The sequence below is a fragment of the Rhincodon typus genome, chromosome 1, assembly GCF_021869965.1.
Source record: "Rhincodon typus isolate 14 chromosome 1, sRhiTyp1.1, whole genome shotgun sequence".
Taxonomy (NCBI): Eukaryota; Metazoa; Chordata; class Chondrichthyes; order Orectolobiformes; family Rhincodontidae; genus Rhincodon; species Rhincodon typus.
Genome location: NC_063332.1, coordinates 142,875,610 through 142,893,242, shown reverse-complemented (window position 1 = coordinate 142,893,242; position 17,633 = coordinate 142,875,610). Strand labels below are relative to the sequence as shown.

At 42.1% G+C, this 17,633-nt stretch overlaps 1 protein-coding gene across 1 annotated transcript in view; it reads right to left on the bottom strand.

Moving 5' to 3' along the window:
- Positions 1-349: 349 nt before the first annotated feature.
- LOC125485496 (deleted in malignant brain tumors 1 protein-like) overlaps positions 350-17,633 on the bottom strand; it is a 63,326-nt gene continuing 46,042 nt past the window's right edge. The window contains exons 2-5 of the mRNA XM_048608559.1: positions 16,132-16,443; positions 4,524-4,838; positions 1,677-1,885; positions 350-373 (exon numbers count right to left, since the gene is read on the bottom strand). Coding sequence (XP_048464516.1) covers positions 350-373; positions 1,677-1,885; positions 4,524-4,838; positions 16,132-16,443 — 860 coding nt within the window. The remainder of the gene's footprint in view (positions 374-1,676; positions 1,886-4,523; positions 4,839-16,131; positions 16,444-17,633) is intronic.

Here is a 17,633-nt window from a genome sequence, read left to right as displayed (position 1 = left end):
GTTTTGCTGTCTCCATGTCATAACAATTGTGAAAGAACTAACAGATAATTTCACTCACCTGAACAGGTAACTCCAGCATCCTTCCTATGTGTGCAGTTTTTGTGCACCCATGGTTTGGCAAAGCACTGTTCAAGAGCAGACTCTGATCCCTTACACCACACATCATCCAACCAAATGGCCCCAGCCCCCTCTCCATATTGAGAGCCTCTTGGTGCCAACAGGGCTTTCCCACAGTTCAACACTCTGCAGATCACCTGTGCTGCATTTATATCCCAGTCATTATCACAGACTGTCCCCCAGATGTATTTGCGATAGATTTCAACTCTCCCTGAACACATGTTGGTACCGTTCACCAGCCGTATAGGCACTGGACCTGCAAAAGAGTTGGGGAATTTTGAAAAATATGGTAAACTAATTTTGGATAGTCTGTGGAAACATGCATTTTTAAAGTTAAGTGAATGGCAGCATAGCGGTCACATTTCTGAAGACCCAAGCTAATGCTTTAAATACACAGGTTAAAAATCACACGATAGCAACTTGTAGAATTTAAATTCAATTTTATTTAATCTAAAATGAAAAGCTAATCTCAATAATAGTAACCATTAAACTATTGTTGATTAATGTAAAGACCCATCTGATTCACTTATCATTCATTAGTGAAGGAAATTAGCTATCCTTAACTGATCCGTGATGTAGTTTGATCCTTAACTGCATCATTTAACCAGATAATTTTAGTGCTCTCTTCACAGAAGGAGTCTACAGTTGCTAACAGGGTGTTCCACAGTTCAACAATCTGCAGACCACACTCACTGCATTTATATCCTAGTCACAGTCAGGTCCCTCAGATATATTCATAACAGACTTCAACTCTTCTGAATACATTTTTATAAAAATGGCCTAGCAAGGTGCTAGATGTATAAAACCACTACAAAACAATCAAAATGAATTTGGGCATCACCAACAAGGATGACATTTATTGTTCTTCAATAATCATAGGAACTGCTGCAATCCATGTGGTAACACCTACCCACAGTTATGAAGTGATTTCTAGACTACAATCAAAAGGAATGGACAGTGAAAGGACAGCCAATACGTTCCAAATCAGGATGACATGCTGAGCAAATTGCACATCATATCACGTGTCTGTTGCCCCACTTCTTCCAGCTGGTAGAGGTCATGAGTTTGGAAAGTGCTCTTGAGTCTTGACAATTGCTAACTAGCTACATCTGTGCCTTGTTGATGGAGGGAGAGAATGTTTAAGCTGTCAAATGGAGTGCCAAGTAAGCAAGTTATTCTGCACTGGGTTATGGAAATAGGGAGGGGTTGAAGGTCATAGAGGGATTTGAACATTAGGATGAAATTCCAGAGCTGGAGCAGATTACAGAGATAAGGAAAACCAAGACCAGGGAGTAATTCAGAAAGGAAGATGAAAATCTTAAAACCAACACACTGCTGGACCAAAATTTAACGTACGGTACATTCAATGTGAGCACTAAGATGAAAGGGACATGATGTGAGATGTGTGGAACACCAAACTGTTTTAACGCAAGCTGAGTGAAAGCTGCTAATTTACCTGAGCATATGACTCCAGCATGTAGACATCCAGTACTGTGATTAGCATCAAGCGGGTTGGCAATGCACTGGTCCAGTGAGTGTTCAGTTCCATTACATCTGACCCCACTGAGCAGGATCTCCCCGCCCCCCTGTCCACGATAAGCCCCAGTTACCGACTTGGCTTCCCCACAGTTCAGCTGTCTGCAGACTATGTCTCCGTTGATGAGATTCCAGCCAACATCACAGACTGTGCCCCAGGTGGACTTATAAAGGATCTCCACTCTCCCTGAACAAATGTTGTTCCCATCAGCCAGTCTGACAGGGAAAGATCCTATAAGGGAAACACAAGGTTAGATCATTCTGTCACTATGATTTCAATCTCCATAAGTTTCCCCTTCCTCCATTAGGAAACAAGAGGAGGCCATTCAGCCCCTTATAGGTTATTTCACATGAACATGAAGAGACAATTAAATTTCTTGAGCAATCATACATTCAGTCCCTTGAGACTATTACACAGGAGCAGGAGGGGAGCATTCATTCCCTCACGACTATTGCCTCAGAATACGAGGGCCATTCAGTGTCCTGATTGTTAGCTACTAGGCTCAGAAACATAGAATCCCTACAGTGTAGAAGCAGGCCATTTGGCTATTGAATCCACAATGACCCTTCAAAAAACATTCCACCCAGTCCCTATCCCTGTAACCCTGCATTTCCCATGGCTAATCCACCTAGCCGGCACATCCCTGAACACTATGGGCAATTTAGCACAGCCAATCCACCTGCCCTGCACATCTTTGGAGTGTGGGAAAAAAACGGAGCACCCGGAGGATACCCATACAGGCTCGGGGAGAATGTACAAACTCCACACAGGCAATCACCCAAGGGTGGAATCAGACCCTGGACCCTAGCACTGTGAGCTAACTCAGGACTATCAGTAAAAGGAACAAAGGATGTGTTTCGCAATCTATGGCCAAGGCAAACATTTCAGCATCACACAGCATCACTGCTGACCTGAGCAAGTAACTCCAGCGTCTCGACTATGTGTGCAGTTGCTGATATTCCTCTGGTCTCTTGGGCACTCATTGATGGTGACCTCTGTCCCAACGCATCTAAAATGATCCAGCCAGAGGGGATCTACTCCTGGGCCAAAGCTGCTGTTCACAGACACAGCAACCCCACACTTGAGCTGCCTGCAGACGACCAAAGCATCCATGATATCCCACTCATGGTCACAAATGGTGCCCCAGGAGGAATTCCTGTAAATTTCCACTCTTCCTGAACACACATCAAGACCCCCTTGCAGTCTAGGGGGCACTGGACCTGGAAAAGTAGTAATAGAACACATACTTTGTGAGCTGATACATAAACATACAGACAGCAGTCATCACATGCAATTCCCTGACCTCCATACTCATCCTATAAAAGCTGTCCAGAACTACTTCGTCAATCATTTCCCCCTTTCCTCAACTCTTAACATCTAAATCTGGTCCAAGATGGCAGCGGAGTAGGATGCTTCAAGCCTGAGCTCGTCTGTTCCACCTGTTCTTCTTTTCCCTTTCTTTATTTTCCTGTGTTCTTTTTCCTTCTTCTCTCCCAGCCCCCAGAAAACCCTTAGCCCCCGATGACTTCCGGCCTTCCCACAGAAATGACAAGGGGTCCTCCCAGTCTGGCGAGGTAGAATCCCACCCTGGCGTGGTGAGGTAGCTTCCTGGCCTGGCGTGGTGTGGCAGCTCCCCAGAGTGGCATGACATCTCTTGGCCTGGCATGACCTCATGTGGTCTTTCAGTCTCGAGGTGATTCTGGAGTGATCTCTCAGCCTCATGGACCTTGAGGTGAAGCCTGGTGTGGTCTGGAGCCAAGGCCCAGTGCGGACTGGAGACTAGGTGCTGTCATGGTCTGGGTTAAAAGACCATTGTTCTGTATTTTCTATTTCTACAATGCTGGACTTTTTATTTCTCTATTTTCTAAGATCTTGTATCTGAATTTTTTGCACCTAGGTACCCTTGTACCTAAGATGGCGTTGTAAGTGGCAACATATGAACTTTTCACTGTACTTACTTAAGTACAAGTGACAATAAAGCTCATTCAATTAAATTAAATTTAATTAATCTCTTTTATCATGGCATATCCAGAACTCTAAACTCACATTCCACAGTTCCACAACCTGCTTTTTCTTTATCGAGTTGGGTGTCTGTTCTTCTGCCAAAGTGAACTGACACTTAAGCAAATTGGTACACTCTGACGCAAACATAATTCCTGTCACACAAACACATCTACAGACATGCACATATTAATGCACAAACACCTCCTCACACATATGAATATACAAATATACAAATTAGGAGCTGAAGTAGGCTAGTTGGCCCCTTGATTCTGCTCCACCATCCAGTAAATCCAAGAATGATCTGACTGTGATCTCAACTCCATTTTCCTCCCTACAGCTGATACCACTTCAGTCCTTTGTTAGTCAAGAATCTATCTAGATCTGCCTTAAACCATTCAATGAACCTTTCTCCATTGCTCTGTGGGCTTACTACCCTCAGAGAAAATCAATTCCCCTCATCCAGTTTTAAATGAACGAACCCTCATTTTCCAACTGTGCCCTTTATTTCTTGACCCTCCCATAACAGGAGACATTCTTTTAACATTGACACTGTTCAGACCACTCCACCTCTCGTTCTTCAAAACTCAAATAGATACAGGTCAAACCGATCTGACCTTTCCTCATAAGATAAGGCCCTCATTCCTGGAATATATCAAGTGAACCTTAACTGTGCTGCTTCATGATGTGGAGGTGCTGGTGTTGGACAGAGGTGGACAAGGTCAGAAATCAGATGACACCAGGTTATAGTCCAACAGGTTTATTTGAAAACACAAGCCTTTTCAGCACCTCACTCTTTCTTCAGGTGTTAGTGAGGTGGTATCAGACACAGAATTTATAAGTAAAAGATGGGTTAGTGCACTATTACCTGAACAGCGAACTCCAGCATCCTCGTTGTGTTGACAGTTATTCTCACCCCAGTGTGCCGCAACGCACTGATCGAGACTTGACTCTGTTCCGTCACAGAGCACATCATCTAACCAGATTGGTCCACTGCCCTGTCCAAAAAATGCTCCAGTGGTGGCCTGGATTGCCCTCCCACAGTTGAGCTGTCTACACACCACCTGTGCATCATGTAGGTCCCAGTAATCACTACAAACCGTTCCCCAAGTGGAGTTGTGAAAAATAGCCACTCTCCCATCACACAAATTTCTTCCATCTTCCAGTCTCACCAATCCTGATCCTAGAAAAAAGAACAAACAAAAGTCAATATCTACCACTACTAACTCCAAACATCTACTCGGTGTCAATGATGGCTCTGCATTCCATACTCTCAATCATGGGTCAGGAGGGTCAAGGCCTCAAATCCAGATGGTTTGGAAGCTTCTGTTGTCACAAATCCTGAGGCAGTAGCAGGCAACTACTGAGGGGAGATATTGACAAGAAAGTCTTTGGACCAGCTCTGAGGTCTTATGACACAAATGACCATTTTATTTTTCTGGGCCTAGATATAAAAGAGGGGAGGGAATGAGCGTACATAACAGGGTCACATCAAACAATAGGAATCCAGATTGGAAGATCAGTGAGTGGGGTAGAAAGGTCATGCTGCAATTATAGGGTTGGGGTGAAGGCGAGGCCAGAAAGGAGCCACTACATAAAAAGTTCCAGAGATCCTGAGTGGTGTGGTGCTTCTTTAACCTGGAGATAAATAGATTGGGAGTCATTTTGATCATTGCAAGTGTTCCAAACTCATTAGGAACTGTTAACATTTAAAGAAGAAATTCAAATACACAGCAATTAACCGACTGAGCCCGTTTTCACATTTACAAACAAAAACAGACTTCATTGTACATCAAAAAGACTCAAACAACGCAAACACAATTAACTTAACACTAAAATTTATAAAGGCTTGTGCAATAAACACAGTTCTACTTTTTATATACCTCTATGAAATTCCTTAACTTATGAAACTTTGAGACTTCATTCACTTTCCCTAGGACCAAACCAAAGATATGTCACCGCCTGCCAGAATTTATATTAATTCTCCGGAACATTCCAGCAATTCCTCCAAGATGAACTTCTGAGGAGTTCTTCCATTGGGTCTTTGGATTTGAGGCCTTCCTTGCCTTTACCTTTACCAAATTATATGTGCAGATGCCCCATCACCTTGTTCAGATTGCTGGCAGATTTCCAAGTGCCTTCCTGCAGCTTTCCAAGCTGAGCCTGCTAGCTGCATTCTGCCATAAAACTCTGAGAGGACCACTGTGCATCTCTTCCATCAGTTGAGAGATAGAATAAATTTTCCAGCTGTCTTTCCATAATGAAACCCTAACTGACATGCACGGTTCTGTTAGCAAACACAAACAGAGAAATTGAACAAAAGAAGCTTCAAACCAAATCTCCACCCTGAATCATTAACTGAAAGCTAACATGACATATACAGCTGCTTGAGGTAGAAATGCAAATTAATTGTCTTTTATTTTCATTAGTCAGAAAACTACCTGAATGACTCGCATTGTTAACAAAGTCAGAACAATGCTTCCCAGAATTATTGCACCTTTACAAAGGAAGACAAAGCTTCTTGCTGTTTATGATCTTACCTTTCTAATTGTCGATGGCCCCAAACTTTGGAGTCAAATAAACTCCATGTTTGTTTGAATTGCAGTAACTTCAGGGATTCTTGTCAGTTTGTCAATGCCCACATATTCTATGAAAACTTTAATTCCTATAATTGAAAGCTATGTCCTAAAATACATAAACTATAAACTAGATTTTTGAAACATCAGTGACTTACATCCAGCCCCATTGAGAAAGATTTATGAAGAGCATTATTTCCTTCAGTGGAAATAGTTTCCTTCAGTCTTATGAAACAGTTGCAAATGAAAACCTATAATTTAAGAGAGTTTTGTTAACAATTTTAAAAATGTGTTCATAAGCTTATTGTGGCTTTCTTGAGTAGGGGTAAAAATGAAGTGAGTTGCCTTATCTACTGTTTAGAGCATAATTATCAGGAAACAACAGGCACCTAATGTGAGCGCAGAGCTAGGGGCAGTATTGGAGTGGGTCAGATCAATTGTGAACTACATTAAACCTCACCACTTTGCGTATTTCTGTTTGCCAACACATATGAAGACAGAGGACCTGATCATGATTTGTTGTTTCACAGTTTCACCTGCTGGCTGTCAAGAGGAAGAGTACTGCAACTGTGTTTTGAACTGAAAGATCCGTTGCTTGCATTTGCAATGGACTGCAAAAAATATCAAATGATTCATTTTTCTGCACTTAAATTGATTTACCTCATAATTATGATGCAGACATTTTTGGGAAACAAAAATTATCTGAATGCAAATATGTCAGGAAAGAATGATCTCCAACTGAGTGAATGGCTCATAACATTCATGAAGTAAATTGCATTTTGGAAGAACAACATGCTACCAATGGACTGACTCTCCCACAACAAAATCTAACAATGTCCTGATCATGTGGTGAGCAATCACCTCAGGTGTCTGCACATGCACTTTGCATCAATTAACCACCCCAACCCCCTCCCCCAATGGTTGGAGAATGAAGATCTGGATTTGCAGGTAGCTAATTGAAATTTAAACAATTTCGGAGTTTCCTTTAGATTGGCTTAATGGCTAAGTGGTTTACGTAGATGAGATACATGGGAAAGGGATGTTTGTTGATGAGGTAGGCGGGTAAGGGATGTGTGTAGTTGAGGTAAGCAGGTAAGAGGATTGGGTGGGAATTCAGTGTTGAATCAAGATCTGGTGGCTGTATAGTACTTGGGGAGTGGATGTCAGAGGATCAGAGGGCATTAGAATGTCAAGTAAGGGCAGTTGGAGGCTTAGGGCTTCAGAGAATCAGGGAGCTTGAACGGTCAAGGAACATGCACAGTGTCAGCTGGGATAAAGTGTTGGATGAGAATCGAGGGTCAGAGATTCAGATGGTCAGGGGATTGTCAGAAGGTGAAGGGATGCCATATGTTTGGGGTAGTTGGAGGCACAGGATGATTCGGGGCAGTCAGGGGGTCTGGCAAAGAGTTGGAGGAATCAACCACATCATCTTAAACTAGCATTTCGGCAGGTAACAACCAATGGAGGTAAACCACATCCCTCCCAAGTCTTCAACTCTAACTCAAGAGTTGGAACCATTTGCACAGGGTAAAGAGGAACTGGTTTAAATTTCTCATACCATTCCTGAGTCAGGGTTTCCGAGAAGGCAGGATATGCAAGGTTGAAGCATGTCTGGACCCCAAAGATCTGGAGCAGTGTGGTACATAGAAGACAATACGGGACCAGAGAGAACAAAAATATCCATGGAATTGCATGATTAGATGTTGTACTAAATGAGGCTCCATCTACAGCATGTTACAAGTCAGAACTGTCATACTTCATCTGCTGCTTGTAGTAACAGCATGGTTCTCAGGAAACAACTAGCAACTAAGGAACAGAGCACAGAGCTAGGTACAGTATTGCTGTAGTTTGCATTAATTGTGTACTGCATTAAATCTCACCCACAACTTGTGCATCTGTTTATCAACTTTCGTGAACATAGGGGAAATTGCAATTGCTATATCATTGTTAATGTTATTGTTTCAAACCGCGGCCTACTGGCTGTCAAGGGAAGAGTACTGCAAAGGGTTTTTGAACTGAGATCACCTGCTTGCATTTGCAATATACTGCAAAAAGAAACAATTTTCTCTGTGTCCATAATCAGATTTGCCACCTTGCAAACACCAGAGAAAAAATTTTGGAAATAAACTAAACCATCAAGGGGCAGGTCTCATGAGCTCTGCATTGCCAGTGGGCCACAACTGTTAAGGTGCCACACTGCCAGTGGGCCAGGGCTGAGACAGTGCCGCACTGCCAGTGGGCCAGGGCTGAGACAGTGCCGCACTGCCAGTGGGTCAGGGCTGAGACAGTGCCGCACTGCCAGTGGGCCATGACAGAGAACACTATTATTAGTGGGCATGGAGTTAGGGAACAGTCTATTAGGTAAGATGGGAATTGGAGTGTTCTTTGAAGTTTATAGTCATTGTGAGAGCCATGGCTAATGAATAGACTTGAACCTGAAGTTAGGAATTCCACACGATGAGCGAAAAGTAATAGGGAGTAGCCGAGGGACTTGGCGAGATTTGTATATTCCCCTCTCCTATCTGAACAGCAGCACTACTTCCTGTCTCCTGTCACGTAGCTGTGCTTTAACTTTGCTGACAAGCCTATCATCTGTATTTTGTGAAATATCTTACTGACCTGTACTTTTATTGCCAACCTACTTGGCCTGAGATAAGCTTCTGACTTCATACCTTCACTGCACCAGCAAGCATGCCAACTTCCAGCCTCCCTAACATCTTCCATCTCTGCTTTTAACAAAGCTCATCTGCTACTGCAACCTTCATCCTTGCCAGTGTTACCAGTAAACCTGATTATTTTAACGCTCTCCTGAACAGCTTCCCATCTTACAGCCTCTGTAAACATCAACTTATCCAAACCTCTGCAGACGTCTCCTAACTCACACCAAGTCCAAAACATCTTGGGCCCACTGATCTACATTAGCTGCCAATCTGTTTTACTTTAAACATTCTCATTCTCCTATTTAAATCCCTCCAGCTTTTTACTGCTTCCTATCTCTATAACCACATGCAGAGCTAGAACTGTCATCGCATGTCCAATTCCTCCTCTCTTGACTGGGACAGTTCGCTCCAGCATTGAACATGCTCAGTGAATCCTGCACACATCCAATCATGGATTCATACCCAATCCCAACATTAGCGGTCTTTCCATTCAGTTGCGGAGAATCTAAGTTCTATAATTCCCTTACTAAATACCTCACTTTTATAACACTCCTTAAAATCTAGCTCTTTGAGAAAGTTTTAGTCAACTGTCTCAATATCTCCTTGCTTAGGCTGGTGTCCACCTTTGTTCATAACCAAGTTTGTCAAATATCTTGGGCCACTTTAGAATGTTAATGGCGTTATAAAAATGCATCTTGTTTGTGTTAATACCACTGCTCACCTTCTTTCTCTATAGCCCTGTATCAATCCCAAACTATTAGGACTTTCCCTCATAGTCCCATATCAATTCAAAATTAGTGCCACTTAACCCCACACTCTCCCTACAACCACTGATCCAGTCTAACTAATCTTCCTGCTTGCACTCTTCCCTTAGCCCTTTATCAATTTTAAGATGTTATTGTTCTGTTCTTTCCTCTTAACAATATATCAATCTTAAACTAATCATTGCTGCACTCTACCCCCATAGCTATGTATGAAAACCAAATGTATCCTACTACCCCATTCTATCTCAACAAACCACTTCCAGTGCTTTAGGCATTCATTTTGGCTCTTGATCAATCCACAACCCCACTCTCTCATTTTAGCCCTTTATCAATCCAAAACTATTCCCACTAGCCTACACTCTTCTCACAGTCATAGTTCAATCACAAATTAACTATGTTCACCTACTTGTTCCAAGTTTTAGGTGGAAGCATGCATAGTTTGGGAATCTCTGTCATCATAGAGATAAACTGTGAATGTGCTAACAGACACAAGGCGCAGGTAACCCCATTCACCTGAGCAGAACTCTGTAGAGCCCTTCCTGTATGAACAGTTATTCCCCACCTGTGGATTGACAGAGCACTGATCGAGGACAGCCTCCATCCCTTTACAGTTCACATCATAAAAGTTCCCAGTTCTGTTTCCATGGTAGGAGTTGATTGTTACTGACAGAACAGCCCCATAGTTCTACACTCTGTTAAACTTCATTGCCTGGAGTACTCATCATTGGCTTCGGATCCCATGAAATCTCAAAGCATGATGTCAGACTTGGGCAAGAAAACTGGCTGCTGATTACCATCTATCACTCTCCCTGAGCTGATATATCTGCGCTCCTCCATATCGTCCACCAATTGGAAGAAGTAATGAAGGTAGCAATGACACAAAATACAATCTGGTGGGAGAACTTCAATATCTATCACCAGGAGGGGTTTGGTAGCACCATTCCTAACCAAGCTGGCCAAGTTCTGAAGCAATTAACGGTTAGACTGGACATACAGGAGATGTTGAGAGAAGCAAAAAGAGGAAAAAAGCTACCACATTGGCCTCACTAGTCTACCTGTCAGAAAGGCAGGTGACCATCATAATGTTGGTGGGCATGACCACCACCCAGATTCTCGTTGAGACTATGTCCTGGTTTTATATAGAGGACATCAGCCATTGTATTGTGTGACTCTTGTGCTAAACAGGATAGGTTCAGAGCACATCAACAAGTGCAAATGTGGGCATCAATGAGGAACTTGGTCATCAACAGCAACAAAAATGTAATCAAACACATTCAGAATCTTAGATAACAAGGTGTAGAGCTGGATGAACACAGCAGGCCAAGCAGCATCAGAGGAGCAGGAAGGCTGATCTTTCGGGCCTAGACCCTTCTTCTTCTGACAAATATTTCCAATTCAACATCCTTCAGAAGTCCCAGTAATCACATGCGCCAGTATTCAGTCAATTCAATTCACTCCATGTGATATCAAAAATTGGCTAAAGGAACTGGAAACAGCAAAAGTTAGCAGCCCTGGCATCACTCCAGCTTTAGTATTTAAAGCATGTCCTTCAGAATTGATCATGCCCCTAGTTTTAGTATATCTATAACTCTGGCATCTACACAACAATGTTAAAAATTTCTCGTATATATCCAGTCCGCATAAAGGAAGACAAATCAGCACAATCATAGAGTTTGTCATTGACAGTGCTATCAAAGAGCACTTACACAGCAATATCCTGCTCACCAATATTCAATTCAGGTGCAGACAGGACATTCGACACCTGACCCTTGTTCCAAACATGGTCAAAAGAGCTGAACTCATAAGGTGATAATAACTGTCCTTGACATTAAGGCTGAGCATGGCATCAAGGATCCTGAATAAAAGTGAACTCAATGGGAATTTGAAGAAAACCCCTCTGCTAGTTAGAGTTCTACCAATCACAAAGGAAGATGGTTGCAGTTATTGAAAGCCAATAATCTCAACTGTAATGTATTGTTGCAGGAGTTCCTCAGGTAATGACCTGAACATAACCATTTTCAGCTACTTCATCAACAACCATCCCTCTAATAGAAGATTAAAAGTAGAAATGTTCCCTGGTGATTGCACATCATAGCACACTATTTCTGACTCCACAGATACTGAAACAGTCCACCTCCAAAAGCATTCAGGCTTGAGCAAAGGAATGGTTGCACCAGACACATTCAAACAATGACCATTACCAATGAGAGAGAGATAATCCAACTCTATCCCCTTGACATGCAAAGGCATTGCTGTCCACATGATTCACCATGGCCACATATGTTGGGATTAGCCAAGACATACATAAGTGACATTTCTTTACAGCCAATTTTATCAATGGCTGGATCTATATAACATGAATTGGTCGATAGTTGTGTGAGCTATTGAAACAAGTTTTAAATGAGCTTCCACATACACTGTGAAGAATTTCTTCACTTTGGTGAAGACCATACAAGAATTACAAATTGAGAGCAAAGCATGTCCATGTCCTTTATCAACTTTTCTAGTTTATTTATCAAAGTAACACTCAAGGAAGCCATTGACATTTGCATTATGTCACCATGTCATGACAAGCTAGATGTGCCACCAGTTTCTGAATGTGTTCATCAAACTCATGAACTTAGCAACTCGTGCAGTTGAGTTCAGTTTCAATAACATCATGTATGTTCAAATGGATGACATTACCATGGGATCCCTACCACGCCCAACTCTTGTTAACATCTTCATTGGAGACCATGAAAAGTGCACCTATGATGGAATGATAATTAACTCCTAACCCTTGCATACTTATCATATGTAGATGGCATGTTTTCCCATATTTGAATCCACAGCTGCAAAGAATTTCTTTTTCAGTTTAATAAACATGATTCTCCACTCAAATTTACCATAAAAATGCTGCAATCGAATGCATGCCCTTACAGCGATGTATTCGTTGAGAAATCTACCAATGGGTTCTCTAGTATCAGCTGCCAAAAGCCTACATTCAGTGGCCAATATATAAATTGGATTTGCTACAGTTCCATGCACTGCTAGATATGTCTTATTGGCAATCTCGTGAAAAGGGTCCTAGCCAGTTGCTCACTATATAAACTTGATACGGAGTGGGAGCAAATTATGGCAGATGCTTGACTCTATACTGAAAACAAAAAGTAGTAGAGATCACAGCGAGCCAGGCAGCTTCCATGATCCACATCAGCTCTGATGAAAAGTCATCTAGACCCAAAAATTTAGCTTACTCTCTTCTCTCCATGGATGCTGTGTGACCCACTGCGATCTCCACCACTTTTTGTTTTCAATCAAGCTTGATACTGAGACAGGGCATATCAGACTATCCTGCAAGATAACTGATATTTTGTTCAAATCATCACTTGTTCTATATTACAAAAACTCTTAAAGAGCCTATATCCACTACTTTTGACCCTGACAGTGACCAGTTTACCACAGATTACCCTGGAAGGGGAAGGTGTCCCAAAAACTTGAACAACTGATAAAGCTAGCTGTCTCACATTGGTACTTTGCAGTAAACCCATGAGTGGTTTTCAAACAAATTAGCATCAAGCCAAAAAGTAGGTTTTACCTACCACACAAATGAGTAGGGAGTTATAGGAGTTTCACTGCTGGTGTGATGCCAGTTATATAGGACTTATGTCACAATGATTGACATACCAAATCAACAACATGAGCCATTGACTATTCATAATAGACAGCATGTCAATTGTTCTCAACAAGGTCACACTTGCCACCCTCAGATGCATGTTCGCCATTAGACATAATTCTGCTATTGGTAATAATTTATTGAATGATCCAGACTGTGCTAAAAACTACAGCAGAAACCAATCCAAGATTATCAGTTGCATTCACATTGTTATGCATTTGCCTGTGCTAGATGCAACGTATGCTAGATCATAGATCATAGGATCCCTTCAGTGTGGAAACAGGCCCTTCGGCCCAACAAGTCCACACCAAACCTCAGAGCATCCCACCCAGACCCATCCCCCTATAACCCACCTAATCTACACCTCCCTGAAACTACGGGCAATTTAGCAGGGCCAATCCACCTAACCTGCACATCTTGGGACACAGGACCGTTTTATATAGGCATTCAAAAGGAATTCATACATACGTTGCAGCTTTTTAATTGAAAGAAGGTAGGTGGCATGGAGACTGATGATTTCTGCTTCATTCCCATGGCAACATCCTGATCAATCAAAGTTTCCTACCTGGTCTGAGAACTAACATAGGCAGTTAACTGTTTATACTGTATCTGTATTTTAACCAATTGGCACACTCTTCGCATGCTATATAAATTAGCATACGTTGTTTTAAATATGTTCCTTGTAAATTAGTCCTAATGAGTCTCTTCCTGTCTCCTTCTGCCAATTTTTGAGCAGCTTCATCATTGAATCACCCAACTACTTGTGATTATCATTGAATCAACTAAATATTTGTGATCATCATTGACCGGAAATTTAATTGTACTGACTAGAGAAGTAAGGTGACTACATGAAGTGTTCAGAGGCTGCAAATTCTTTGGTGAGCAACTCAACCCTTGATGTACTCAAGTCTGACTACCATTGACGAGTGACTGCAGCTCCAACAACATTAAAGAAGCTCAACCTCTGCTGGACAAATGAAGCTATCTGATCAGTCTCTCATCATACTTTAAAAATTTACTTCCTCTACTATCAGTGCAGAGTGGCAATTCTTGTGTCACACATGCATGATGGACTGCAACAATTTCATCAGCACCTTCCAAAGCAAATCCTTGACCATCTGAGATGAAAAGGACAGCAAATCCTAGGGAATACTATGATCTTCAAGGCTCCATGCAAGCAACACCCCATCCAGACTTGCAACTACATCTCCAATTCTTTACTGTCATTTGTTGAAAACTCTTCCGAATTGCGCTATAGATGTACCATCACCAAATGGACTGTACTGGTTGATGAATGTGGCTCACCATCATTTTTTACAAGTATAATCACAGTTTATCAAAAAATGCTGCCTTGCTAGCTATGCTCAAATAAAGAGAAATGGATTTGCACTCATTTGGTGCTTTATAGGACCACTGAACATCAAAAAAGAATTTACAGCCAATGAAAGACTTTTTCTTTTGAAGCGTGTATACTATTATAGAGGATACATAGGAGCTAAGTTGCAGTAAGCAACTCGCACAAGTAGCAATGACCAGGCAACCTGTTTATCGTGATGCTCATTTAGGAACATAATCTGGCCAAGACACTGGGGGTAACAAGCCTGCTTTTCTTCAAAATAGTGCGAGCAGACCTTTTACATCCACCCAGTCAAGAAGATGTGGCCATGGTTTAACATCACATTCAGAAGACAAAACCTTGGACCAGAACACTTCCTCAATTCTGTATTGGAATATCAGCCTTGATTGTATCGCTCAAGCTCCGGATTGGGATTTCTACTCAGATGTTTGTGATTTACAGGCAAATATGCAACCAGCTGAGCCACAACTAACACATCCTACGAAAGAATAAAAGAAATGTTCCAATGTGACAGCTGGCAACAAAAGTTAAGATGTGAGCCACAGTGGACCACATCTCTGCAAATATTGGTTTTATCCATTCGTGGCCTGAGAACATCACCGACAAGGATGGCATTTATTGCCCATTATTAATACGCTATGAGGAATGGATGATGAGCCTTCTTGACCTGTTGCTGTTCTTTATGTATAGGTACAACCACAGTGCTGCAAGGGAGAGTGTTTCAGGAGTTCGACCCATTTGCAATGAAAGAAAAACCAATATATTTACAAGTCAGCAAGTGTGCAAACTGTGTCACGAAATTGCACAAGGTGATGTTCCCATGCATCTGTTGTTCATCTTCTACCAGGTGGGAGAGGTCACATTTTCGAAGGTGCTGCCAAAGGAATTTTGCCATCTTCTAGAATGTTCACTTTGATGCCACTGTACACGAGTAGCAGGGAAAGAGAATGTTTAAGCTGTTCGAGGAAGTGCCAATCAGATAGTCTGTCTAGACATGGGATACAGAAATAGGAAAGGGTTGTGGGCCATAGGGGCATTTGAACACAAGGATGAAAACTCCAGCGCTGGAAAAGATTACAGAGAAATAAAAAGGGTGAGAATCCTAGAAGGATTTCAACAGGGAGATCAACGTTCCTGGGTTGGACAAGGTAGCAGACTGGAAGAGCCAGGGCCATGGAGGGATATGAACATGAGCCTGAAAATTGAGAGGTTGGAAAGGTTTACAATGACAAGTAAGGGCAAGCCCATGGAGCAATTTGAAAAGGAGGATGAGAATGATAGAGGTTGAAGGAGATTAAAGCAGGCAAAAGCTATGGATGATTTAAACAGGACAATTAGAATTTTAAAACCAAGGTACAGCCAGAACACAAGCCAACGTTGGTCAATGTACACTAGGGAGAAAGGGATGAAAGGGACCTGGTGTGAAATGTTTTAATGCAAGTTCAGTGAAAGCTGCTGATTTACCTGAGCAAATCACTCCTGCATGTTGACATCCAACACTGTTATTGACACCAAGTGGGTTGGCAAAGCATTGGTCCAGTGAGTGTTCTGTTCCATTACATCTAACCCCACTGAGCAGGATCTGCCCGCCCTCTTGTCCATAATAAGCCCCAGTTACTGACTTGAACTTCCCACAGTTCAGCTGTCTGCAGACAATGCCTCCGTTGCTGACATCCCAGCCGTCATCACAGACTGTGCCCCAGGTGGAATTGTAAAAGATCTCCACTCTTCCTGAGCAATTGCTGTTACCATTGGCCAGTCTGATAGGGAAAGATCCTGTCGGGGACACACAAAGTTAGATTATTCTTCTTCTATGGTTTCAGTCTCCATTTCCCTTTCCTCCATTAAGGAACAAAATGAGGCCATTCAGGTCTTGGGTTTTTACAAAGGAACAGCACATCATTCAGCCCCTTGATCTGATTATAGCAGAACAGGAGAAAGTCGATCGCCTGGAGCCAGTTATGCAGGAACTGGAAGGACACATTCACTCTGCTAAATAGATCAATATCTCAGCACTTCCAATGATTAGAGCATAGTCCTTTGTTGTACTCTATGGCACAAAATGTTCCAAACCTTTCAGCATGACAAAATATCACTGCTGACCTGAGCAAGTAATTCCAGCGTCCTGACTATGTGTGCAGTTGCTGAAATCCCTCTGCTCTCTCGGCCACTCATTGATGGTATCCTCTGTCCCAACACATCTAAAATTATCCAGCCAGAGGGGGTCTATTCCTGGGCCAAAGCTGCTGTTCACAGACATTGCAACCCCACACTTGAGATGCCTTCAGACAACCGAGGCATCCATGATATCCCACTCATGGTCACAAATGATGCCCTAGGAGGAATTATTGTAAATTTTAACTTTGAATTCAAGTCTTGACCACATTCCAATCTGAGAAGGAGCGGACCTGGAAAATCAGCAATACAACACATACTTTGTAAGCTGGTGCTCAAACATATCTTTTATCTATTTTGCTTGTTACATCTGAAAGAACTCTAACAAATTTGTCAGGTGTGATTTGCCCTTCATGAAGCCATGATGACTCTACTTGATTATATTATATATTTCTAAATTATCTGTCATTACACCCTTTCTAATAGGCTAACATTTTCCCAATAATAGGTGTTGCGGTAAATGGCCTATGGTTCCTGTTTTATGTTTCCTTCCTTCTTTGAAGAAGAGTTTCATTAGCAGTCTGATAATATCCCAGCACTTTTCCAGAATCTAAGGATTCATGGAAGGTTACTATCATTCTGTGTTGTGCATTAAGCCAGTGCTGCTACCTGCCCTTTGAGTTACGGATCTGAAGCATACTGGGCTCTAGCTGTCTGCACAAATCCTGTCCATGAGGCTGCCTATTCCATATATCTAACAAAGGGTCTTCAATTCCTCAGGAACCAGGATACTTACTTATTTACTTTTGTACACAGTAGGATATCAAATACAGCTCTCTAGCGTAGTGCTT